Source organism: Centroberyx gerrardi, chromosome 4 (genome assembly GCF_048128805.1).
Source record: "Centroberyx gerrardi isolate f3 chromosome 4, fCenGer3.hap1.cur.20231027, whole genome shotgun sequence".
NCBI classification, from domain to species: Eukaryota; Metazoa; Chordata; class Actinopteri; order Beryciformes; family Berycidae; genus Centroberyx; species Centroberyx gerrardi.
In genome coordinates, this window is record NC_136000.1 from 23,299,719 (window position 1) to 23,326,945 (window position 27,227).

Here is a 27,227-nt window from a genome sequence, read left to right on the forward strand (position 1 = left end):
ACTGACCCTTCAGGCTCTCTCTTATTTCTCTGTCTCTCAGTAAAATAGACAAGGGTCACGTTTTCGGTTTCTTGCATTCTGCTGTTGTTAATATATGTTGTTAGTTATGGCACGGAGAAGCAGCCCGATACAACCCCACAGTGACTGAGATCTGTCATCGTGCTCCAGCTCTTCTGAACAGTTCAGAGCAGCCAGTCTCCAGAGGGCTCCACTGTGATGGCGATGTATCACGAACTTTCACTTCCAATCAATTGAAATGAGCGATGCTTTGTTCTTTGATCTCGGAACAATAAACAGAAATCTTATTATAGTCTGTCTTATTTGAACAAGGCCCACAGTCCTGTCCAGTGAGTTTGTTCACTCTACAGTTTGTGTCCCACATACCGATGACCAGATTTTTTGAAAATTGTTGCTGCATGTGCTGTAGCCCAGGTTTGTCTCTCTTTGATGACACTGCGGTTTGTTTTCTCTGCTGTGTAGTAATATATAATCCTCTAACCCATGCTATGTATAACAAAAATGACAGTGTATGTTAGCCCCAAATTTCTGAGAACAAAGGTTGTCTTGGTCCATGTGAATCTCTGGTTCTGAACAGCAGTATAGCAGAGAGGGAAAAGAAAGCGAGGGGATGAGGAGAGCAATGGGAGAACAAAGGAAAACGCTGGAGCCACTAGCCTCCCCTAGCTTGCGTGTTGCCTTCACCACCGCCAAAACTATTCCGCTACGTAGAAAGCATGAGGACAGCCCAACGATTTGTCAACCGTGCGTGTTGTCTCCTGAGAGAGAGCGAGAGAGAGAGAGAGAGAGAGAGAGAGAGAGAGAGAGCGGGAAAGTGAGTGAGAGTGACAGCGGGAGCAAGAGCAAGCGGGCACAAAAGAGAAAAAAAACGAGAGAAAGAGGGAGGAGGAGAGAAAGAGAAATGTGGCGTTGGCAAAGAAGCGGAGAGGGAGAAAAAAAATTAGTATGCAAGGCTTAACTTTGGCACATTAGCATTCAGTGACTCGTCGCTCTCCACTATGTGCTCGCTCCACTATGAATCAAGTAGCGTGTTTACGGCTCAGGAGCGCTCCGTCTGAGGGGTTATCGCTGCTACACGGCACGCCATGAGACCACTTTACACACCGCCACATTTAATGCTGCCTTCACGTGCGAAGCCAGGAGTGAGCCGGTTCTTCATGCTCGTGACATTTAGAAGAACATCTTGATCAAATTGATTCGCCTGATAATTGGCATTGGATAGACAATAAAGCCTCTTTTTCCCAGGGACGTCATCCAGTAACCCATGCAAGTCAATTACTGATTTTCCTTTTGAGAATTCTTGCTACCACAAGCTGATACAGTCCCGCCCGTAGCATCCGAGGCTGTTCTGAACGGGTATCAACTCATGTACAAGAAGCCAAAGAAGCATATTTCCTTATGCTTGTCCAGCTCATCTGCTGAAGTTGGCGCTTAAAACATCTGTCAAAGCGTATCCAATTTGGACTTTAAACTCAAGACCAGTGCCCGTATAATGCTGTCTCACTCTATCTCAGGACTTGTGACATCACGAAATACACAATCCACAGAATTTGAACGGATTGAATAGTCCTTCCACTGTTTGCTATGGTAATTTGGCTAGTACACCATAAAATGGCGACTATGAAATTTTAAGGATTAAGGCCCTAAAGTGTGTCACTTGCTCAAGGGAAAGCTGAAGTGATGAGGTTAACGTAGCATTCTCAAAGATTTTGCTTCTCTCGCTAGCTCTTCTCATCAAAATCAGCACAACCTATTAGCAAACCTAGCTGGTAGCATCATCAACTTAACTTAAAGTGGTCGCTCAAATGCTATAAACTAACATAGCTTAGCCTACCTTTAGTGGAGAGAAAAGTTAGCATTCACTAACTTAAAACGGACATCGGCTGAAACAGATTAACTCAACTAGCTTCCACTAACTGTGCACAGATGTCAAAACTTTTGACCGACTTAAAAAGACACCAGCAACTTGTAAAAGAGCTCCACCTAGCGAGCTGCAATGCCAGTTTTCCGCTGCTTTGGTCCTTACTGCAAAACCTCTCGCCTCGGCAACCTGCCGTAAGTGGGTTCATACGGAAGCTAGCCCAACGTTACCCATAAAAATGGCCACTGCTCCGACCATCCAGGAATGTTGATTTGAACGGGAAAGACCGCTTTATCCATTCAAGTTCTGTAACACAATCCCTCAACATCCACGAGGCCTTGATTCATATTTTTATATCCACTTGGTCTCCACTTGCCAGAGGAGGTGAGGATGAGAGCAGGAGGCGCGGGCCGAGGGGATCCGAGCCGATGTTGAGAGGATCCCTCGACTCGGTCCTCCTCTTCAATCCTCTGCCGAACACATTAGCCCAGATCAGCTGGGATTCTCATCAGACTCTCAGGCTCAGTACCAAATGTTGCGCATGAGGGACGGCCGGGATTGATGTACTGTATACACATATGCACATATAAACAGACACATACACACTGGTATATACACACATAGACAGAATTATATATACACACACAAACTCTCTTTCTGTCACACACAAACGCAGACATGCTAGACAGTATATCACTTTAGCACATGCACACACACACACACATCCACACACACACACACACACACACACAAACACAGCAGTGGGATTCACAGCCTGCTCAGGTTGCTGGAGCGGACTCAGGGAGCTGTGTGTTCATTAAAATGACTATAAACATCCCCTTATTGAACATATTTATGGGGTTTAGATGAGAGATACACTAGTTGAGACTGAGCAGTCCATTGGGTCTCATTAAAATCATCGTTTAAAGTGCTCATGTTACCGGTTTTTACCGCTCCTCTAAGAGGTTGTGGTTTGTTTGCTGTCTTACAGATAATCATCGCTTGCATTTTGTGTATAACCCAAAATATTCCTTTCGTACCCATCTCTTTGCAAGCGTCTCTCTCTTTTATAGACCAGGATCAACTGATTACAGCCATGAGGATATAGGCATGGTTTTGAATTCTGTTTGTGTTGAGGCTTATTGCCCGATAGTATGTCTTCCAATCTGCTTCCAAGAAAGGTCATCGGGCCTGGCTGCATCCAATCCCTGAAGGACATTCTCAAGCACAAACAAAGCCAAATGAGGCAGATGGTCTTATGGCTCTATGACTTATGGGCCGATGAGATGGTGAGCCAGCTGAATGCTTTTTGTCCAAGAAGAGGCATCATCGTGGCTTCTGACCAAGGTTACAGAAGGATACAAAAGGAAGCCACTCCACGCTTTAGAGTTTGGAACCTGCCAGTCGCCAGTATAGGATATGGAGGCCGACGTTAGGAATAACAGAGGTTTTGGTGATTGTCTCTGGAGTGGAGACGTTGATTCATCCGTGGAGAGACCTTGCTCTGGGTAATTCGATTATGCAGATGAGTAGGAGCGCTCCTGCGCCTGTGACCGTGCTGAAAAGGACATAGGCGTGCGGCTGGCAGGACACGTGGGGGCTGGCAGAGCGATCCGTACGTTTGCGGGAAGCGTGCCACCACCACAGAAACCCCCTGATCGGTTGCAGTTATCCCCTTTCCTTGGGTCTGGTTGAGAGGGAAAATGGCATTCTGAAAAAGCCACAGCATTCCTCTGAGAATGCCTATGTCTGTATAGCATAAACAGATGGGAGGTCTTGGCCATGCTGCGCTCCGGCTTAACTTAACTTTAGGATCTATTGTTTTATTTATAACAGGCTGCTGCCGTGTTGGCACTTTAATTCTGAAAAGACTTTGCTGGCTAATCAGAAAGGATTTGAAGTTGCTGAACCTTTCATTGCTAATGATAACAAAAATTAAAGTGGACGTTTCATATGATGGGTTTCATACAGTGTTAAAATTCACTGTGGAAACTGTTCATTTCTTAGATGATCGGTTTGCTTTTCATTCTTGCAGTCAGTTTCCATTGTTCTCCTTCCCCTTTCTCTCTGTGCAGTAAATAATCACAGTCCTCTGTCTTCGCTGGATATTGGAACCTTAACCCGTCTTGATGTTGTGCAAATGGGTACAGGTGCAAGTACTGAAGCAGAAAAACACTATCAGTTGAGCTTTACAGGCCCAGTGCGCTTGGATGATCGATACTGCAAATATATACGCGCACTCTCTCCTACTGCAGATGATCAGTAGAAGAGTCCAGTGATGTGTGGGTGCAAGAGGGGAAACATCAAAGTCTTCCATCCATGACTTGGTCACTCTGGCTTCCTTCAGTTCTACCTGGGGAATAACAAGAATCTATCTCTCTCAGAACTGGCAGACTTCTGAAAGAAAAAAGCCATCATCCCCTTCCTTGCCTAAGATCAAGACACTCCTGCTCTGCTTAGACTTGTGAAAAAGACAGCCTCTGCAGGGGGCATCACGGTTCAAAGCAAGAGTCTAACACACACTCACACACACACAGAGCATTCTGATGAATTGAAAAGATAGACGAGTGGTTGCTTGAAGGGGAAAAGGGTAGAGCGGCTCTTTAAAAGGAGCCAGTGAACCTTGGGTTATGTACCCCCGACTTAACCAAGCCCGTTGTAAAGATAACAGCGGGCTGCTTTGATAATACGGAGGATTCTCTATTACTCACTTCTTTGCTCAGTATTTAATTGCTTTTTAAATTGGATTGTTGTTCTCTACGCATCATCACACTCTTGGATATGGGGGAGAGAGGATGTTTTTGCGGGTTTGTGTGTGTGTGTGCATGTGCAGTTGCGTCCATTTGTATTTGGGAGGAGCATGCCCGATATAATCTTCCTAACTTCACACAGTTAGGCAGCTTGAGACTCCCAAAACCCTCCTCTCATACACAACACCGTCCACGGAACAAGGTCAATCAGGCTTCCAGCTCCTCCAATTCCATCACAGTTAATGGAGCCGACACGTGTATCGCCGAGCTCCCTAATGGAAAAGAGTAGCCACAAATTATATTAATGGAAATGCCACTGATTCTGCCTTGATGAACACACACTCCTTCTCCCGCATCTCGCTCGATCTATCCGTCAGCGTTACGTTCTCTCCCACTGCACCATCAAATCTGACGGGCAGAGTCATTTACGGATGAGAGTGTACTGCTGAGTAAGCTGTGGCGGGATGAATATTCAGCGTTAATGTCTAAAACTAATGATCTAATGTTTTCCCCGGTGGCTGCTCGGCTGTCTCTTTTGGAGCGCAGACTGAAGAGCAGAAGGGAGAGGGTCTCGGGAGGCGTCGCGCGAAGCCAATGATAAACACAATGTTGGAGGATGAGGAAAGATGATAGTGTAAGGAATAATATTACAGGACGAGGTGTGGCAATGAATGATGATGATACAGCTACAGTATATTCATTTTCATCTTGGCCACTTGGTCTCTTTCCAAGGGTCACGCAGAATATACCGAAACCAAGTTCAAGTTCATCATTATCTGGTTCATGTTCTGTCCAGGCTTTCTTGCTTGACATCCCACTGTCTGTAAATCCCTTAAAAAATGCCCAACGCCGTAGAATAAGCCTCTTGGATTTGCACAAAGCCGTACTTAAGCGAGCCTGCGTTAAGCATCACTTTCTGTTTCACCACGCTCACGTTTCGTCTCCTCTCTTTCCATACAGAAGTGATTTTGCCCTCAGACGTGGGTCTGAACCTGTAATTATCTAACAGGCCCAGAGCAGTGTCCCTGTAATTCCTCTAACATCCAGGATCTAAGGAGATTCAGGGAGGTCTTCCTCTGTCACATACATCAGGCATGCCCCCCCCTCTGCCTTCCTCCCTCTCTCTTTCTCTCTCTCTCTCACCCACACACACACGCACACACGCACAGACACACACACATGTTTTCACTTTAGTGGACACTTCACACGTGTGAAGCGGAGAGTTTATCATCATAGTGTACTACAGTCACCATGATTCCCTCACGCAAAACTCCTCGTCATAAAATGATTTAATTTCAATATAATTCAGTATATGATATGAAGTAATAAGTAATCAACACCTGAATCGGTCAATGAATAATTCTTCATGCCTTTCATTTCAAGCTGGTCATTTCCATGATAAGACACAATGGGACGGCCCCTTTAAGCTGAGTTCACATAAAGATGCAGAGAAGGTTGGTAAAGCACAAACACCTTGATAACATCCTAGCTAAAAATAGTTTGTCAGATGTATTGATTTTTCTCCCTGTGACTCCCTCAACGCTGCAATTTGTGACTCAGAGACAGTCAGACAGGCAGAGAGAGAGAGAGAGAGAGATGCTTGAGAAGTGGCAATCTTGGGAACAATTGCTTAGACAAGAGGGGAAACTATTCATGCACATAGCGGCAGCACTTAAAAATGTTTTTTCTAGCTCTCAACAAGCACAAACATTGTTAGGGATGAATGATTGTAGGAAACTTTAAGCACCATCGACCAAAAAAAGTTTGATTGGCAGTTCACCTTGTTTTATTGTGATCAAGTATTTCTATCTGTAGTGTATCACAACAATGCTTTTGCAGTTTTCACATTATACTAATTAAATTGTACATATTTTAATCAATGCCTTGAGCCTGAAGGGGAAATGTGGTTCCTTCATCCATGTATTTAATCACTAGTCAATGAATTGCAACCTGGAAGCAAAGCGATACACAGCGCTGTGTCAGTTGCTCTGATCAGTCTAATTAATTCCTGAAATGTGTTACATCATGGTGTCCTGCTGCTGTCCAGTGAAAGGCTACATTGAAGCCTTCCCCGACAGATGGGGTCTGGCTATTGAAACAGCGTTCAATCAATATGCAGTGGGCCATGCCACTTGCTTTGTCTATAGAGCACTTTTAGAATTATTCCGTTTTTCTTCTCTCTTCTCAGCTGGCCTCTTACGTCCTTTTGTATTGTGAAATATCCTCTATGGAATGCAGCCCCAGAGTATTGTCTTGCCACAATAGTGGCGTGAATAGTTGAAGAGTTTGATTGCAAAATTATATATATTTATTTTGGAAGAAGGAAATGATTTGAAGAGGTTGATCAATGTGTGTAATAGAAAATTCAGCATGTGAAACTGCAATCATTATGTCAACCAGGGACTAAAGTTTCCCACTGTCATTTAAAAAGTACCATCATCAGTAGGTCACTTTATTTGAAAAGGCAAATATCTCATTTTTTAACAACATTTTCCATGTGGTATTGAGTAGAGAAGTGTTTTGCTGCAATATAGATTTGAATGAATGACTGTGTAACTTGTATTAGTCTCCCTACTGAAATCCTGCTCTGTGAGCCCTCTACTGGTCACTGTGCGGGCCCACTATACACTCATTTTAGCTTGGCCAAACTTAAATCAATGGCAAGCAATTACTGTGATGACACCGCTCTCTGTGTTTCTCACTGTAGACTGTCAGGAGGCGGCGTAATGAACATGTCACATATTCTGACACCAACTTCAGTTTGGGAAGTAGTATAGGCTTTGATTTCCTCCAGGAAAATATTTTTTTTCCCTCATCAATTTTAATTAGTCTACCAACCTTTTCTATCAAAGTGTTTTTTAGTCTGACTAGCCTATTATTACAGCAATAGCAAGATACGCTATGTCTCCTGCACCTCACACTGTGCTTGCAACTTTTAATGGATAATTATAAAAGTCCACCAATTTCAGACTACATCAATCACAAAACCATGATTTCTAATGACAGCAGACTTGAGAGTATCTTTTAATAAGCAACTGTGCCTTTGGCTTCTTTACTCTTTTTTTAAATGAACAGAAATCAGAACAAACACACTGTTGAATTTAGGCCTGATGTTCTCTGCAGTTGTGATGGTTTGTGTGTGGTATGGACTGAGACCAGATCAGTGTTATAAGCAAAGAGACCAAAATAATTTACAACACAGTGGATGATTTTATAGCAATGGCAGCATACTTCATATAGGCCAGGGGTTCTTTAATTATCATACTTTTTCCATATGAAGGAATCCCAACTAGATACACATTACACCACAGGCCCTCATTTGATTAGATTTTGTCTCAAGGAACCCCATCTGGGAATATTTTAGTTTTGTAGTTTGTTACAAGTCAGTATGACAGTGGGGACAGAAACCTCTGATTAAAATAGACAATACATTCTTTCACTGTGCAAACCTCTAGAGAATTAAGTAATAATTAAATAAAATTAAATATTCCGGATTTGCGTGGGGACCCCCAAGAAAATCAAAGGAGGCACCTGACCCCCACTCGGAGGACCACCACAGTGCTATGGGCTACAGTTAGTATCCCATACCAAACAGTGTGTACTGGATCTTCAGCCTAGCATCCATGTATTTATTCCCGTCTCGGGAGGAGGGGCAGTGCGCATGCGCTTGAGAGCTCCTAACCACATGCGTTTCAATCACAACTGCGTCAAGCAGCCAGAGATACCAAGAATAAGACTAGGAATAAGACGGAAGTAGGGCGATTTTGCCTTCAAATTAAAGCCTAAAATTAGTCACAAACGGAAAATGAAGTATTGGGGTGTACAGAACAACGAAAATCGTACCAACATAATCAGCGGAATCATTAAATTAAATACGGAAAGACTGAAGCTGTTAAATAGATACTGAAAGTGTTGGTTGTAGTAGGCCTAAGTGGTATTTCCTTATGTGGGAGAGCTTATGGGGACGCACAATTTAGGCTTTAAATTAATATGTAATTACTCACACTCACACAAGCATCTACGCAAGTACTATTTGAATATAGAATCGGAGCTCCCTATTGTTCATTTTCGCTTTGGTACTGTGGTATTACTCAAGGAAACGTGACACGTTTGCTAGTAATGGCTTTTATTTTGAAAATTCGACAGGAAGTCGTACGTTTCATTGCGGCTAGCTTGACCTTGGTCTCAATCACGACGTTTACCCAGCAGCGGCCGCTGAGCATCAGACCGCTGATCCTCCTCTCGGAAAGGCGTGCAGAATGCTGTCACAGATTCAGTGAACGCTGGCCGTTTTTTGCTCCGTTCCCGGCCGGATAAAAGCTCTCCTCCTCCGGCCCAAGATGGGTTAGAAGGAAGGGACCTATGGATTATCCACTTTCCACACTTCAGCGAGGATGATGGGGGGGAACTGGACTTGTTTTCGCAGAGACATCCTGACAAAGACGGGGACTGGAAGGGACTAGAGATCGGGATTTGATCTCTCCGCAGCTTTCGCCTTGCGTTTTTATTTCCTTTGTTTTGTTTTGTTTTTGTGTGCGTGTGTGAGAGAAATGTTCGCAGAATTGCTGTGCGGCTTCGTGGCTCTGGTCCTGTATGTCAACACTCTGGGCGCCGATTTCTGCTACGATGACAGGTACTTGGATGAATGAATGACACGAAGCCCCCATACTACTATACACACTATATATACACAGCAGCCTACTGTGACACTGAAATATAACGTGATGATTCACACACTCAAAGAATAGCAGCTTACAGTATTTGGCTGGCAAGGTGACTGCAGTTTTTTTCATCCATAAGAGGCTTTAACTTAAGTGTTTCCCAAAGTGGGGGGCCAGGAACCCCTGTGGGTCCTTGAGAGGGCTCCAGGAGGTCCCTAAGTATAAATAGGGACAGCTTTTATTAGCCCATTGACTAGATGCATCCTAATAAGAATGATAAAATAAGAATGATTATTTTTGAACCAAGGTCTTAGATAAGATTAGGCTAGACTTTCACTCTCCCCACCTGCAGTATCAATCCTGTATTAAATCATATCTAACATAATAAACATTATTAAGTAATTAAATAAGTAAAGACTAATATATACGTATATTTAGGGGTCCTGGCATGAGAAAGTGCCCCTGCACTGACTTATGTTACCGGTAGCATTGGGTGGGCTTCATTGGGACAGCATGCAGTCACACTGGCAGAGAGGAGCACAACAGTAACTTATCCTGATGACACTCCAGTCCCGGGACTTCAGTCTCTGTGTTCGCCTGACTCTCAGTGAGCAGAGCAGCGTGTATTTTCTTCTTGCACCAGCAACACTGACATTTAACCCTTAGATGCTGAGGATTTTCATTTATACAAAAAACAACCGGCCTGAGGAAAGTAGGCTGTCAATATTTGAATACAGAAAACTAAAAGATGAATGCCCCAGTGTTTATGGCTATCTTTTTCCCCCACAAATGTATATTATCAATATAGTAGAGTATGCATATAGCCTAACTGATATGTCTGTCACTGCTCTAACGAAAAAACACTATCAAGTTCCCATTATATTCATTTAGAGACTTGTAATGTGTCTGTGATGGTGAGTTTATAGTGACCATATAATATTTATGGCGTTTTTATCACTGTAATATCCCTGATATAGATAGCATTCCTATAGTGACTTCGACTTACAGTTTTGCTGTATAGTGTCTTTGTTGAATTTATTATAGGATTGCTATAGTTTTCTGTAAGGATGGCAGGGAACCAGTTTGCTTCCTTGGACACCTTAGTAGTGAAAAGTGTTGCAGTCTCCAGAGTGTGGCTGTGCTCTGAGTCTTCAGCTGTGCTGGGAAATAATTGATCTCTGGAGGAGAGGTATTACTCCTCACTCTAAAGCAGAAGTCCTTTGCCAAAGCCAATCGGCTTTGGCAAAGGACTTCTGCTTTGGAGTGTGCACCTTCCTGAAATTCTGAACAAAATATTGTATTATTTATTTACTCAAAAATGTAAGTTGTTAACCTTCATTTGCTGGATAATGCAATAGAAACCAGCAGTTTCATACAGTGAATCCACTGCCTGGGTTCATGGCACGGTGGCTTCAGCTACTGTAATGCTGGCTAATGCATTACTCACAGTTGGCCTTTTGATATTTGAAAGCTGAATGGCTGTCATTGCCTTAGGCTTTTCTTATGTATTCACCATCCTTGCCTTGATGTAGGTCATAGGCATAATCATTTTCCTATCATCCCAATAAGTTGGTATTGGTTGATTGATCATAACCGAACATTTATAGATGTTGTGTATCATATAGGATTGAATACACCTGCCATGTAAGAATGCCCATAGGACAGAATGCTGTGCAGTGTATAATCTCCCTTGTATAAACCTAAATCTCCATGCTCTATTACCAGACATGCAGCTGTTTTGACTCGGTGTATTTGCGACAGGTGTTGCGCGGCGGCCATTAAAACACACCCAGAGGATACGGCTCAGCGAGCATACAGTACATCAGCAGCATCCACATCAAGCCGGTGTGAGTGTGTTTCCTTTACAGCGCCGCACACTGTTCTGTATATAGAACACTTCCTGCTTAACACATTCCCCCAAGGCCTTTTTTTTTTTTTTTTTGCTGCCAGTCTGATACTTTTCTGGTGGTGGAGTTGCTACGCCTTTTGCACTTCGCGCTCGGGTCAGGTGATACAGGTGCTCCTGCGAGAGACGGATGGTGCTGCGTGTCCATAAACCTGTCAGGGAGTGGCTGCAGTGTGGAGAGGTTATAGGGGGCCGCCGCCGCTGACTGCCTGCTGCTGTGTGTGGCTGCTGGAGAGCCTCATCCGTTACTGGAAGAGCTCAAAGCCTCCCAAAGTTTTAATGCAGGACAGAAAAGGCCTCTTTTGATTATTGCAGGAAGAGATGTGTGAACATAACGTTATTTATGACCACTTAAGAAGCGGGCCAAGGTTATGCGCAGGCTACTCACCATGCAGACGTGACGGAATGACTCAATCCTCCAGATAGCAGTTTGCGCTGCAGCGCCCCGGCCAACGCTGCTTCAGATTGCTCATTCTGATGTATTTCGTCTCCAACATGCTTTTCATTATGGGCTGTCTGTCAGCCAGCGTTATCTGTTTTTAACACCGCGTTTGGTTCAGGCTTGCAATTAGCAGGCGTCGGTACTGTCCCCTTGGGCTCCATTGGAGAGAGGGAGAAAGAGAGAGGGAGATAGAGGAAGGGCGGGTGAGACAGAGAGAGAGAGAGATGATTTTGCTAAGTGAAACAGTCCTGGACGCACAGACACTGCTCTGACTTGCTAACAGTGTGTTTGCGTTGGGAAAGAGCCGATGTGACTTAGTGATTGCAAAGGAAGCTGTTATCATGGAAAATGTTTGATGTGTGAATGATGATGAATCAAACTGTGAGCTCCCGATTGCCTGCTACCCCGCAGCATATAGACAGAACTTATTTTAGCTGTGAACCTGACAGCAATTAACGGATCGTTCAGATAACTTGTGATGTTCCGCACTTCAATTAGTCGGTATTTCTTCAAGGTTGCAAACTTCAAAGGATGTCAGCACCGTGTAAAGCCTCATTCTGGAAAGTAAAGCACTTCGCCCATATTGGATTGATTACCTTTTTCATTTTAGCGTACATTTAGAAATAAAAATAAACTCTGGGCTTTCCATAGGAGGTTATGATAAATATGGATATTTTGTCACAGCTCAGGATTAATTATTCTCTGTGAAAACACAGATAGGACTTGATTTTTTTTTGCTTCTGGCTGTGAAACCAGTGCATTGACTTAACTCAGCCAATGATTAAAAGTTGAGATCCAAGTGTGTGCGTGTGCGTGTGTGTATGTGTGTGTGTGTGTGTGTGTGTGTGAAATGGCTGGTGGTAAATACCGGGTAGAAAATGACACCTGAGGATTTGCAATCGATTGGCTGGTTGTCTTGGCACAGCAACAGAATGCGTAATGATTTGTTTCTCTCTTTCTATTTATTCCTATTCTTGTCACAGTAAAGGGAGTGGCTGAGCAAAAAGGCCAGCTGCGGCTTCCACATGATAAATGTATAGGGCGCAGTGCGTTGTGAGTCACATGCTTCTTATCAAAGGTGAGTCCACTGGTTACACATTGATTCGAGGAAACTTTACACATTCCGTACATGGTAACCAAGGCCGTTAGGAGGTCATCGTTAAAGGAAATATCCACCCCAAAAGCAGAACTCACGTGTTTTCAGAGTTGTAGCCTTCAGGGTGTATAAAAAAAAAAAAAAGTAATCCCATGCAAAGCAGCCTTTTGACCTTGCAGTCAGTCACAGCCCCTCCCAAGATAAATATGACGGGCTGGAAGAGTGGCTCGTTCCACGGTGCCAAATCACCCTGGGGAGCTTTTCCTTCTCACTCCCCTGGACACACTCATCATTAGCACATACACAGCTTTGACACCTGCGCTGGAAAATGGGCCTCATACGTCATGTTGTTCATATCTCTGCCGCTATAATCTACAGTTAGGACGGAGGGAAGGAATGGGAGAGCCCAGATAAATGTCAGCGGAGAAATATTGGCGCAATCTTCTGCGAGCCTGCAGACCAGACACTTGCGATATAAGAGCGAAAACCTGGTTAAAGCATTAGGAGATTACCGGCTTGATTGTTGGAGACTTGAATTTATGCTGCGCACTCCCCAACACTCACTAAATTCTCCTGTGTGTTTGAGATGCCTAGTCGTTTCAAGCTGTTGTCCCACCACCAGCGTTTCCACAGAAGTGGTGCGGGCTCGCATTTGCTGCCGCAGCACACATCAAGCTGTTTCGAGAGAGCTGGACCCACGCGCTCTCTATAGTTTCATGGATTATTGTTCCCCGTCATGAGCTGATGGATGTGGATGATGAACTGCCCTCACCTCATTTCTCTCCCCTCACGCGGTGTCGCGAAGGTTGGCTGCGCGAGGATGTGTGAAGGTTGCGGGCCGCGCTGAAGGACGCAGCCTCCCCGGGCGTGAGCGGTGATTTATAACGCTCAGACAGTTTGGACGGCGGGTTGCCGTTCTGCGCCCCCGGAAGGGTTAGCCAAAGCCTCGGTCAGAGGGGGGAACCGAGGCACGACCAAACACTCCCGAGCCAGCGCAGTACGATGTGAGCTTGTGCTTGATGACGGCAAAAGGAGCCACACACACACACACACACACACAGTGCTTCGGGCAGTGACTCATGTTTAATGATCATGCTAACCCAGTTAAAGAGGAAAACAGTGGTGACTCTGTTTCTGTTTTTTGTTTTTTTGGGAAGAAGGGGAAAAAAAAGTGAGTTGAGTCGAAGCACAGTTGCTGAAATCAAGATTTTGGAAAGGGAAACAAAAAATGAATATTTTATTTTATACGTGAATTTTTATTTAGTGATGAAACCAGATTCCAGGTCGGGAAGTCATTAGGGTTCATTTCAGGCAGGATATGAACTAAAGAAGCCCACACATGGGTGCATAACGTGACGCAAATTCTAATGAATCATTTGATTAATGACGCATGGAGCTGAGTATCTTTTTATGCGTTGACTCCCTTCGCCTCCTGTGTGTTATCAGGGAGCATGTGAGTTCAAAGTCACACAGACAAACATAAAGAAAAGCAGACTAAATACTTGATAAAACCACACAAGGTCAGGGAAAAAAGGTGTAGAGTTGTACCTTTTTGTTCTGAGAGCGTACACTGATATGTGCCATCATGTCCCGAGAGCATAACTCCAGCCTGTCCAGCCTGTGTTGAGTGCTTGATGGCTCTTTGTGATCCAAGCCTGGCCCTGGCCCTATACCTGGCCTGAAGTGGACTCTGGTGTGCTGCTTTCTGAGCCCACCGCCGCCGCTGCCTTGGCACCGTCTGTCCGTGCGGTGATCTGTGACGCTGCTCCGCGGCCTTTACTGCAGGATGGGCTGGTTGGCCGTTGCGGTAATGTTGAGGGCTCAAGGGCGGCAACCCAGCAGTCTGAGTATCTCCACTTTTTTTTTTTTTTTTTCCCCAGTCAGGCTTTCTCTGCCCGTGCCCTGTAATTACCGCCCAGCCTGCAGAGAGGGACTCACGGCATGGTTTGGTAGCTGCTTCCCTCTCTCTCTCTTTCTTTCTTTCTCTCTCCCTCCCTCCAACAACCCCCCCAAAGCCCGTTACGCCTCCAGCTCCCATCATGCAACGGCTGCCTCCAGATGGTCTTGTTTGGGAGGCATTTGAGGGTTTTTCTCCCTTCTGCAGTGTGGAGAGGGAGGTTTGAAGTGGAGTCAAATGGAGGATGTTGTGTTTGTTTGTAGTTGCCAGGATGGAGACATCAGAGCAGAGACTCAGAGGACACAGACAGACAGACGGGGCGTGATGGAGTCACTGACGACGCCGATGAACGACGATGAACAGTCATATTAGAACATACTGTTAAATTTTTCTTTAAAAAAAAATCTAAAAATACGAACAACATGATACAGATAAGTGATGACCAACAGTGTGCGATTAATCTGTCTTGTCTAGAGCAGGAGGCTTTGATGTTGCTGCATTTCCTCCCCTAAAACCACCAGGGAGGATGTTTTGTTGGCGGGATGGGAAAGAATTATGTGGGAGGCATCCTGCACAATCCGGTTGATCCCTGTTGTGGCACTTGGGCCGGTAGGTTTTCTCAAATGAGGGAAAGAGGGCATCCGTGATTTGTGAGCAACATTTACAGATTCTACACACTTACTGCAGGCCAACTTGTTGCACCTGTGACTATTCACAATCCAGGCACTGCTGCCATGTGTGTCCCTGTTAATAAATATGGATATCAAGAGTTCTCATCATCGCATCATTTTTAATTTTTCAATGCTTTCTCGTTTTTCTGTTAAGTTAATAATGCGGTGCCTAAATATATTATTACCCATTACCCAGGCAATAATTAATTTATCTCCTGCCTTCTAGTCATTTCGCGGAAATAGATGACTCTCCTGTGAGAGGAGTCTGTCTCTGTGGTCGGCCGGATCGTTTTTACTGTAGCTGTTCTAGCCCAGGAAAGATCAGCTCCGTTTTGACCACAGATAGATTGGATCTCCACTCTCCTAAGCTCTCATTTCCCAACAGATACGAGGGTTGAAATCGTATGTTATTTTCACCCTCACCACAATTGCAAGATAAGCTAGCCTGGCAGAAGCTCATTTGTTTCTAAAAATACTATTAATGAGGGGTTGTGATATGTTTGTGCGTTGCTTCCCCTACCCACAAAAACCCACAGAATTACTTGGAGCATCGGAGTCCTGGATAGAGCGAGTTCAGATTTAGGTCAATGGGAAACGGCTGACTAGATATGATGCTCATTTTTTCCCCCCCCACACTGTCATCGAGCCCAGAATACGATTTAATGATATCTCGGTACTGAATTTCACTTCCTGAAGTTCATTGAAAAACTTGGCATTGTTTCTACGTTCCCTGTGGTGAGGAGGGTGGAAGAGAAAATTCTCAAATACCTGCATATTTGGAAAAAATGTGCAATAGAGATTGAACACGAGAATGTGTTTTATTGATGCACTACTTAACACATAATAAGAGTGGAAACACACACACTACAACAATACGCACTACATTCCTGCTGCCTAGCTTCAGGTTTTTTTTTTTTCCTGCCTTTCTTTTCTGGGTCACCAGGTTTCTCGGTGACTGTCAAAACTGTTAAATTAGCTCTTCAGACTCCTGTGTGGCCCGGAGTGGGAAGGCAGCTCCCACTGTGTGATCTGTGTATTGGCTGGTGTGACCCTGCCGTGTTGAGGTGAACTCTCTCAGTCCAGCACATCTCTCAGTGCGCCTGCAATTCAAAGCAGGTTTTTGAAGTCTTTGCCAGAGGCAGATCTATCCTGGTTTCATAGCCTTGCTGAATTTCGGCCACTTGCAATGCAGTTTACTCTCTATGATCTGTACATTGAGGAGTGACACATGAATACAAAATAAAATCGTATCTATCTATGTATCTGCAATACTTTGTATAGAGTTATTTTTCCCTGCCTCTGTACTCAGGATGCACCTGAAAAAGAGAAATGACTGCTGACAAACTAACATTAATTTGTGCAACTACTAAGTATTAACAGTAGAAACATTAAAGTAGTAACAGTATTGGTGCTGCTTCACTTGCAACGGGATATTTGTTCATAAATGAAACACTGATTATAAAAGGGGAATATACAGTTTATTCCAAGTGAAAGAACTATTAACATTACTGTGTCCACTATTGATTCATGCAGTTGCAAGTTGTAGTGCTGCCTGGTCATGGTAGCAGCATCATAGTTCAACAGCCAGAGCTTTGATTTGTCCCTCATGCCACACTAATCATTAATGACATTTTACATGGGGAACAAGCTCCTGCGATGCCACCAGATACCCATAACCACCATGGTCCAGATGGTGTCTAGACTGAATGTCTTAAGATACACGATACATACATCGGTCTCATGCCCTCTTTCTTCTAAGTGATGTGCGATAGCTTGATGTGGAGTTGATCAGACGGACAGTGCGGGGCGGAGGATATCAAACTCCCCTGAGAGCTTTGATTACCGGAGCGAGCTGGTATCTGCCATGGGACGAAACTCAATATGCCTGGCAGGGTGTAGGGAGCTAAATTACTTCAGTGATTGCCTGCTTCAGTTGATTGTCATGTGTGATGTGCTATAGAGGTATTAGCCAGTGGTCTTACTGTGGGCTTGAGAGCCGGGCCTGATCAGTCACCCCGCCCGCAGTTTCATGAAAGGCCTCGTTGTGCTCCAGCCAGGCCGGAGCAAGCTGCTTCAAAGCTACATTAATCAGGCTCGGATGCTTTGTAATCACCCAACTGGTATGCACAGGGATGAGAAATGGGCCATATGTAGATGTCGGGTTAGCTGCTTGGTGGTGGATTGAGGCATTAGAGATTATCTTTGCTGCGCCACACAAGACTTTAACCTCTTTGTGTATTCTCAGTCTCCTTGCCTGGCTATTTAATTAAAGCAAACAGATTATCTCTCCAAATACATCATGTGGTTGCCGCAACACACACGTACAGTATACTGTACACACGCACACACACACACACACACACACACACACGCACACACAACGATAATAATCGCCTTAAATGGGAATAATGTGTAATAGAGGACTGAATCATCCAACAGGCAAATCCTTCACATGGTCAGTATTGCATGGCAAGCATACAACACAGCTACTCAATAATGTGAGAAAGGTGCTAAAGCTGCCAAAGAATACACTGAGTCAAAACAATGGATCCAAAGTGCTGTCTGACGAACAAAATTAGATTCATCGCCTTCATAATCAAATAACATGATGTATCTGGTGTGTCTGCTCTTTGCATTCCTTAAGACAATGTTTGGAAGGGGTCTACCCCTTGGCAAATGTTGGATATAGGGTATCCTCCATCATTAGACATGGGTCTCAAATCATTTGATTCTGCTGGGCTAAGTCGTTAATGGGTCTAGACAGGGGTTTGGATTTCGAGGGCTAATGTTGGCTGATGGATCTTAAGCTGTGGCCAGTCTCAGGCTCTCGGCCCTCTTCATATTAATGGGATTAACAGGACTGGGGATGAGAGGGGGCGAGTCGTGTAAGCAGAGAACCCCAAGCCATTAGAAACAAAAACTCCCCTGTCCCCAATATCCAACAAGGATGCTATAGTTTGCCCTTTTCATTAAGGAAGAAGAGAAGGCTTCCCCTCTTCGCAGGGCCTCTTCGTCTCGGTGGCCTTATTCGCTGACATGGAGCACTGGCTCTTTCCGATAAGGTTATGACACAAGTTGGCCGGTTCGGGGCACTGCCTTTGTCCATTGTACGAAGAAGGGGCTGTGTGGTCCCTCTGTTCTCGCTGGACCCAATGAAGGAGGCCATTTGTCTCAAAATAGAGGGGAATTAAGCCCTGGTTGTGTTGGCCTGTTGTTTATGAAGGACAAAGAAGCAAGACCTCAGTGTTCAGTATTTGAACAGGGCAAAAAAAAAATGCAGCAGCTTTGCGGACCAACCTGTCAGAACCAATCGGCTGAACTCATTGAGGGCGTACGTGCTCTGGTTAGCATTTTCAAGTGGTGAGACAGAAGGAGGAGGGCGCCGGATTCACAGAGCGAGCTAACAGAAGCTTCATTGTGTTATGAATATGCCAACTCAACTTGTTGGCTTTGGGAGGCATGGATGTATATTTGGAAAGTCGATGCACAGCGGGACATAGACCCACTGTACAGTAGACCACCAGTCAAAACAACAGTGCTTGTATTCAACTAATCTGACTTTTTTGCTGACGTTATCATAGTTTAGGCCAATTTACCTTTCTGTCATGTTCCTGCTCCTGCCGCCGCCTCATTACATGCCATGCAGTAGCACATTTTCAGTTTGCCAAGTGATGCAATTCCGCTGTAATCCAAAGCCAAATATGAGTTCCTCTCTGCAAAGTAGCCATACTGAAGCCAATTCCTTGAAAAACACGAGCGTTGGAGTTTCGTTGACTTTGTGTTATTATTGTGGTTAAGGTGGTTTTCAAATATGACTGCAGTATCTGGTTTTCCCTAAGTGTGGTTAGTGAGTCAGATGTAGCGCAGGAGGGCCTGTGGTCTGGCCAGTTTAGCCACTGTGGGTAACCTGGCGTTCCCCTCAGGCCCATAACACTGGGACATGACCAAACACATGTCCCTTATAGCCTTTATGCTCATGCTGTGTGTTCTGTTACGTCTTAGAGTTTCACCCCAGGTATCCATGGAGAGTGAACAGTATTGTAAACTGTAAATGAGGGAGAGGAAAGGAAATGGCCAGGGACAGGTCAAGGTTGTTATTGTTGTACCGACTTCTATTTTTTGTGGACACGTGAACAAGCTGACAGTGCAAGTTGAAGAGTGAGTTCTTGTGGACCAGGACAATCCCAGCTGTGGGACTTGTTCCCTCCACTCCCTCCCCCCTCTCCCCCCTCTCTTCCCACCTCTCACCGCACCACAGCAATGGAGGAAGCACATCTTGTCATAAGCTTCCCTCTGATTGTCACTGTTGAACCCTGGGATCCCAAGTGCATGGCTTCAGTATTCTTCGCTACATGTGCACAGCATGCACCCTCTGGGACACCACAGGTTATTTACAACCAGACGGCTGGGTCCTGCCCAGTTCATGTGTCGTTTCATTTAAGTTGGTAAAAAAACAAAAAAAAAACACCACACTTGGACGTGACCCTCGCCAAGCCTTTCATCAAATAGCTAGCTACATTGAGAGAGGGCAAGAGTTGAATCCACTCCAGTGCTGTAATCTCAGCCTTTGGGGGGTTTTCACTGAATGGTTTTGTGGGATATGAAAGAATGAAACCAGAGATATTTGTAGGTTAAGTTACCACTATTGGAGCTGGCTGTTTGCTACTGTTTTTCCATACCCTTGCATTTACTCGCCCACTGCTACACTTGCTGAATATTCAGAATTATGCATCATCCAAAGCCTTTTTTATTAATGTTTATCCGGCCATATATTAGTATTGTGTTTGGATATGTGGGTGCAGCATTAGCACATTGCCAAATCCAATCAAATTTGGTGTAAATTGACTGGTTCTAATGCAGCTTGTCATGGCTCGGTGAGGCAGACGAGTCTGACATCTCTCCAGATGGAGAACAGCTTGTGTTGTATTGTATTTCACAGATACAGCCAACTCTCCCTCTCTCTCTCTCACTCTCTGTCTCTCTCTCCCTCTCTGTCATCATGAATGAAATCACACCAGTGAGGGATTGATGGAATCACGGTGGTTTACAGGGTTGATTTCAGTAGTTTATTTTGGCTGAGTGCTGACCCTCAGTATCTGTAGCCATGGCGTTTCTCCTCCTCTTTGACCTATCCCATGTCTGACTTTCCCCTCTGGCTATGCAGCCAAGTGAGGTCTTCCTCTTCGGCGGGAGAGGGATACACACAACTGGCTCGGGTTTATTTTTGGTCGGAGAAGGAAGTTTGGGTTGGGAGAAAGTGTGCGCAACTGTTTTTCCTTCACCGGCCCCAGAGGTTTAAGGAGCCGGAGAGAAGTGCTGTCAGCCACTCTGACGGAATAATGAGACTTCTTAAATGTGCGCTCAAGAAAAATAAATATCTAATCTGAGAGAGAAACGGGGAGGGAATGCTGGAGTGTGCAAGAGAGAAGAGTGGAGATGGAGGAGAGGGAGAGTTGGAGAACGAGAGAATGATTGAGAGAGCATTATGGTATTAGATGGAAGTCTGATCCCTGCTTGCTTAAGTGCGGCTGCGAAGGCCCCGGGGCTATCCGTTTCAGCCTGCAGTGAGCGCACGCTGTCCTGACCGTGAACTCCAAGCAGCCCACGGTCTTACAACATTTACCTGATGAGATGTTAGAAAACCCACCGCCGCAGCAGATCCCCCAAGCGGCCCGTCCTCCAGCGGCTAGCCTGTACAGTAGGCACATTTCTCGCCACCACATGGTAGAAACATCAGCAGCCGTTTTAATTAGGAGCAGTTTAAGGAAATCCGTGCTCAGCGCTGCCGGGCTGCGAGCTTTGTTTTCCTTTGCGTGAGTGACTGCTGTAAAAGGCGCGGGGTCCCCGCCGAAGACCCTGAACCTCAGATGCACAAGGCTCACCACTCTTCAAACAAATTGTGTCAGAAGCTTCAAACTTTCTCACTCTCTCCTTCCCTCACAGTCAAAAATTGTCCGTCTTAGCAGGTCATTTTGTCTCATTTCCAGGCTTTCATTTTTCTTAAAGCAAATGAAAAGTTCTGCTAATGGGATGAGAGAATTCCACTTTCCGATGCAGTTTCACTTGTTTCAGAATTTTCTAGAAACAAGTGTCAGTATCTTGAAACAAGATGTAACATTTCAGTAAAAAGAGAATGGCATTTGTTTCATGAAACTTCTTGAGACAATTTGATTTCTTTATTGGAAACAAGTGAAATTATCTCACCCCATTGGCAGATTTTATTCACTTGTATAAAAAAAAAACAAGATTTCAACACTTGATTAAATGACAAACTAAGACTTTTTTTTCTGCAGTGCTCCCTCCTTTCCCCCTCCATCTCATCACTGCTCGTTTAGTGCTGCTTTCACGCGTTTGCTAATGCAGCGCGTCTGTCACTCTGGTTGATTGACGGGTCTGAGGACTATCCCACACGACAGCTGAAGTAAAAGCGGGCAGGCCTCAGGTACGTGCCGCGCGAGCTCATTGGCTCCCTGGAGACACGGCCCTGTTGTCTGCGGAGAATGGGCCCAGATTGGCATTATGATTATGTCAACTCCCTCTAAAACACACATCCTGCAGCCCCTATTGTCATTCTCATCAGGAGTCGCGGCCGCCGTCACAGAGCTTACCGCCTACCACCGGCAGCTCATTGTGAGGTTATTGATTTTAGCGAAGGAATAATCCACCATAGTTTCCCAGTGAGCACGCAGATGGCTGGCCCTTATTAGGTGATTAAGGATTTCATTTTTGTTCCTGCACCCATTGCTCAGACCCATTCACTCTGACAATGAAGGGTATATCCATAATGGAAAATAAATGACTTAACTGCCTATTGCCTGCAGTGTCACAGTGGCATGCATTCGTTTGCATAATATATTCACTTTGCATCTGGTTACTGTCCCGAAATGGCTTAAAAACTCTTATTCATTGATGGTTGGAGTGAGCGCAAGGAAATGAAAGCGCACTGAAATGTCTCTGGTATCTGCGTAATGATCTGTTGCATGTGGCAGACATGGGGAGATCAGAGGTATGCAGGAGGACATGGTGCGTCTCAGACTCTATTGTTGGAGGCGTGCGGTCGTAAATAGCGTTGAATGAATGATGGATACCGGTTGTCACAAGGAACAGATGAGTTGGCAGGACCCACGCTGGCATGTTTGCCTGCTCAATGAGCTTTTAATTTGCGGTAATGACTCGACATCAGCAAATACTGGGTCTTTGAAAATCAGGAAATCAGAAGTCTGTGGAGGAAAAACAACAACAGCTTTGTTTTATACCTGTTTTCAGGGTGCGCTGGACTAATATGTGTCAGTCAAAATCAGACACCAGAGAAGTCCCAACATGCTTACATTGAAAACAGGCAAAATGACAGGGTAAACTTTGATTGCCATGCCTATTCTTTTTGGCAAGACCTTTTGAGTGACTGAAGTTTTAAAAGGCAGACCATTGTTTCTGGGACCTTCAGTCCTCAGCTTCTTATAGAAACCCCAGGCTTAACTCTGCATATGGTTGCTGCCCCATAGGAAGACTTCTCTGGGAAACCTCTATAGTGTCGCTGTCCCGTGAAAACCTTATATCTCCAATATGGCAACTTTTCAGGAACGGTCTTGTTCTCAGCTTGACCACAGCGCCTGTTTTATGTTACCTAATGGTTTTGAAAGGGTTTCGTCAGCCCAAGCGAGGTTGAATTTTCTCAATGCACAGAGGAGCATGTAATCCTTCGAGCTAAAACATGAAAATCACCAAAATTGGAGTTACGAGGTTATGCATAAATGGCTATAATGAATGTGGAAAAGTACAAAAGAAAAGTGTTTAGCCGCATCTGGGAAAGAGCTGTTTGACATTAGGCATTAGTCAGAGAAATTGTCCTCCTTTTTCTGCTTGCCCATTATTGTTGGACGCCTCAGCTTATTTAAGGACAATTGACTGTTGCTTCCATGGCTAGTTTATTAGTATGTTTATTTTATTTATTTATTTTACACTCCAAATTATCCTCCTATCTCAATTTGGCTATTGTTATACTTTGGGCTTATTTTAGGATAATTGGCTGTTGTTTTCATGGGCAGTTTGTGTTTTACACTAAATTGCAAACTTGGCTTTCACCCTGTGCAATTACAATCTCTCAGCTGAGGCTGTGATTAGGCTGCATTTGTTCTCCATGACACGCTTAGCACCAGGTAAGGCTCGATGCTGCGGTAATTTGAAATCATTCATTTACATGGGAATAAGAATATTTTAAATAGGCCTAATACTATGAATTATTATACTGTAAAACATTTTTGTAATACACTGCTACATTTTTGACCTGGCAGTCACGCTGCTTGTCGCCAAGGCCTAATAGCTTTACAATGCACCGTCTGAGCTAGTGTATTGTTGGAAAGCATGCGTCCTTAGCTGTGCCATAATCACATAATCATCATTATGAATGATCTCATGGCATTTATGAAGAAGACCTCTGGTTTCCTTCAAGAGACCGGCTCTGTTCTCCGCTCATGTCCAGCTTCTGATTTATGGAGAAAAGAGCTGTTTGAAATCGAGGTTATTTATCCTTGGAAGCCATCAGAAGTCATGGTTTTTTCACAGTATTGCATTTAATGCCTTGTAGGATGGATTGTCATTGTTTAACATGCAGTAACTGGTTCAGCTCCATTAAAAGACCTTTATTCATCATTGTGAGTGAATGGGAGTGAGTGGGACACTGTGGCGAGTCGAAACTTGAGCAAGGCTGAAGATGAGCCACAGCCACACTGCCTGGTTCTATGTGTTCATCACCCAGTGTGTCAGCTCCAGTGCCGTCCACCATAATCAAAAGCACATTTATGCGTGGTTTTTGCAAGTTCCTTAATCCAAACCCTACGGATAACACTAAAACGTGGTGGTTGCATACTGACTGAAACGTTGCCAAGAGAAGAGGTGCCTCTTCTTACATTTGACTTCTCTGTTTCAAAGTACGGAGCAGATGGATGATACTGCATGTTTTCCACATTAAGGCGTTTGCTTCCTCACAATAAGCTCGAGAGATATTAAACAATAAAACAGACGATTCTCCCTGAAGCTTTAATTATTTGCAGATTTGTCTGACTTAGGAGACTTTGTGTGTAACTGTCAGTGGACTCCCAGGGGTGAGGCAGCTGCTGCAGCACTAGACCCCCACTGTCTGAACCAGATTAGGGCTTAAAACCTTTTAGTCCCAGGTTGAGAGACTCTTAAACCTCTCTTGTGGTTTTAGGAGGTCCACACTCTTCTACATACTGTAGTTGTATCATTTCTAAGAAATAGAAAGAACACAGGCTCTTTCAATTACATAAGTCAACACAATCATTTCTAGATGTATGACAAAAGCGAAAGCTGCTATCAAGGTTACAAAGATGAACCTCAAAAGCGAGGTGAGTTTGATCAAAGAATTGACGTACTGTACGGAGCTTTCTAACCAGGGAGAGAAGCCAGTTCTCTTCTCTTCTATCAGTACATGCACAGTGTCTCCATCTCAACACGGTTACACGTCCTGACAGCTCTAAACCATGAAGCCCAGGTCACTCGCATTTTAATAAACCCCAGGAAGGTTGACCTAGCGACGTGTACTCGGATGTCTGGCAGCCTCTACAATGGACAGCTGTTACGCTTTCATCTGTCAGATACGGCCGCGGAGTCTGTTAAGATTGCACAATGTACAGCTGGGTTGTTGCCTTTTTGTCGAGGACAAACAGAAAGACAAGCGAAAGACGCACATGCAGTTTCATCAAGGCAACCGCTCTCCGCATGAAGGCATCGGGGTGCATTGTGCAGCATACAAGCTGTCAGTCTCAGCACACCAAATAAACACTATCCATCACAATACCGGGCGCAGTGTGGCGGGACCCTAATGCAGAATGTGGAGCAGCCAGTGGAGGCGAGAGCGTTCACGCTGTCAATCCAATAAAGCCGCGGTGATGCAAGCGTAGCTGTGTGAGGTGCAACCTTTGGCTGCCCTGTGAGCCCGTGTCCCTGCCAGCTCTGTGCAGTAGTTTCCCTGGCAAACCTGCCTTTGCTTATCATGGCGAGACGGCATAAACATATGATATGTTCAGCCAGTTTCCCCTATAACAGTTTTACGAAATACGAATTGGACTCGCTTCTAATGCCCTCATTAGAAAAACGCTCTGGGGGCCTGACCACCTTTTATTAGCAGAAATGCGCGATGGGTTACAGGAATTTACAGCAGAAAATCAATGAGTATCGATGTTCTTTTCACCTGCTAGCCTACCTTACTCTAAATTACTGTACTTCAATGTAAATGATACAGGTTGATTAGGCTAATTGCTTTTCAACAATACAAACAAAAATGTATATGGAAAAAAAAATCTGCACTTCAAAAGATATAACTGAATCCCAATTTAAATCACTCATAACTGGAATAGCTACTGTGGACTAATGTCTTTGGCAATATATCTCCAGTCTCAGTCAACCAAATGCCAAGTAAACACTATTTTCCTCAAATATGTCTAAAGAGCTTGACAGCACATGCTTGCTTGCATTATTGCCAGCAGTGTATAGCATATACAGTATATTTCCATACCAGCATCAGTTTGGGTTATTAGCTCAGTTGTTGATGTGTTTACGACTGTGTTTATTTGAGGATTTAAGGCGGTTTATTTAAGGCCATGTCCTAAGCTCTCACACTCTGCTGTACACAGTAGGCCCAGTCAGATAATAAGGAGATTTATGAGTTGGATAAAACACCAACTCAGTGGTCAACAGTGTTTACTTCAGGGGTTTTGGAATGAGTCCTCTGCTTTCTAATTGATAGCCATGAAACTATTGAACCTGGCTCAGAATGAACAGAAAGAGCCTGTTAATCTGTTTGGCTCAACTCTGATTGTGAGAAACTGGGAATATGACTGATACTGACTAGACCTGAATAATTATCTTCTAACCCACTTTAGGAGTACATTTTCTGCTTGAGGCTACTCCATCTTTTGCCAAGAAGAAATTCTGAGCAAACGGCTTCCACATAAACATGAAATAAATAGCTGACCAAAATTTCAACAAATAAGGTTTAATCGCAGCATGAATAAAGATAGTTAAACAAAGATGTGGCGGCAATTTGACATAATGACTGTGGAAGAAGCCCGACTAGGTCCATGAAACAACACAAATCTGTGCAGTATTCAAAAGTTAGGATTTCCAATGTTGTTGCTTCATGTTGCATTCTAAGCATCCATGCTAATTCTTTCCTTTCTTTCTGTTTTTCCTCCTCCTTGGTCACCAACCTCATCCTGCCTCTGGTGGCTTGCTCAACTCAAAACCGATGTTTCTCTGCTGAATAATGTGTTGACCTCTGTTGTCTCTTGAAGCCACACAAAGCTACTTTGCAGTGTCATTACTGTACGAACGAAAATATTCCGGTTTGACGTGTTCAACTTGATGGGAAGACGGTATTATTTCCAGCTATTTCCAGTCAGTCATTGAGTCAGTTCAGCAGAGGTGGATGCAGCTCCATGGGCTCGTGTGAGTCTATATCCGCTGACTAAAGCAAAGCAGAGACAGAGGCTTCCCACAGCAGGAGGCTAGTAATTGATTTGCTGGAGCCCCCCCACCGAGCTGGTGAAATGAGATGACGAGTACAGACCTGAGGCGGGGCGGGGCGGGGCGGGTGGTGAGGGAAGATGGGCCCATGGCCCAAGGGACGATCAATACTACATGACGATGCTGGGGAAATGGTGCTGCTGCTCTCGGTCGTTGCAGCATTCAGGTCTTTGTTATCAACCAACCGCTGTGCCACTCTTCACTTGTGATGCTATTACAAAAGGACTGTATTTTAGTCACACAGGCCGCTTGTTTTTTACTGGCCATATATTTGACCATGTGGTTTTCCATACCACAGGAGGAGAAATAATTCTTTTTAACTGCCCATCACTGTAAGTGATATCAAGGACATAAAATGCAATGTGAATCCCAACCAAGGAC

General features: G+C 44.5%; 1 protein-coding gene across 1 annotated transcript in view; it reads left to right on the forward strand.

The window, feature by feature from the left end:
• Positions 1-9,179: 9,179 nt before the first annotated feature.
• Positions 9,180-27,227, forward strand: part of tmtc2b (transmembrane O-mannosyltransferase targeting cadherins 2b) — a 92,674-nt gene continuing 74,626 nt past the window's right edge. Inside the window, exon 1 of the mRNA XM_071896871.2 lies at positions 9,180-9,262. Coding sequence (XP_071752972.1) covers positions 9,180-9,262 — 83 coding nt within the window. The remainder of the gene's footprint in view (positions 9,263-27,227) is intronic.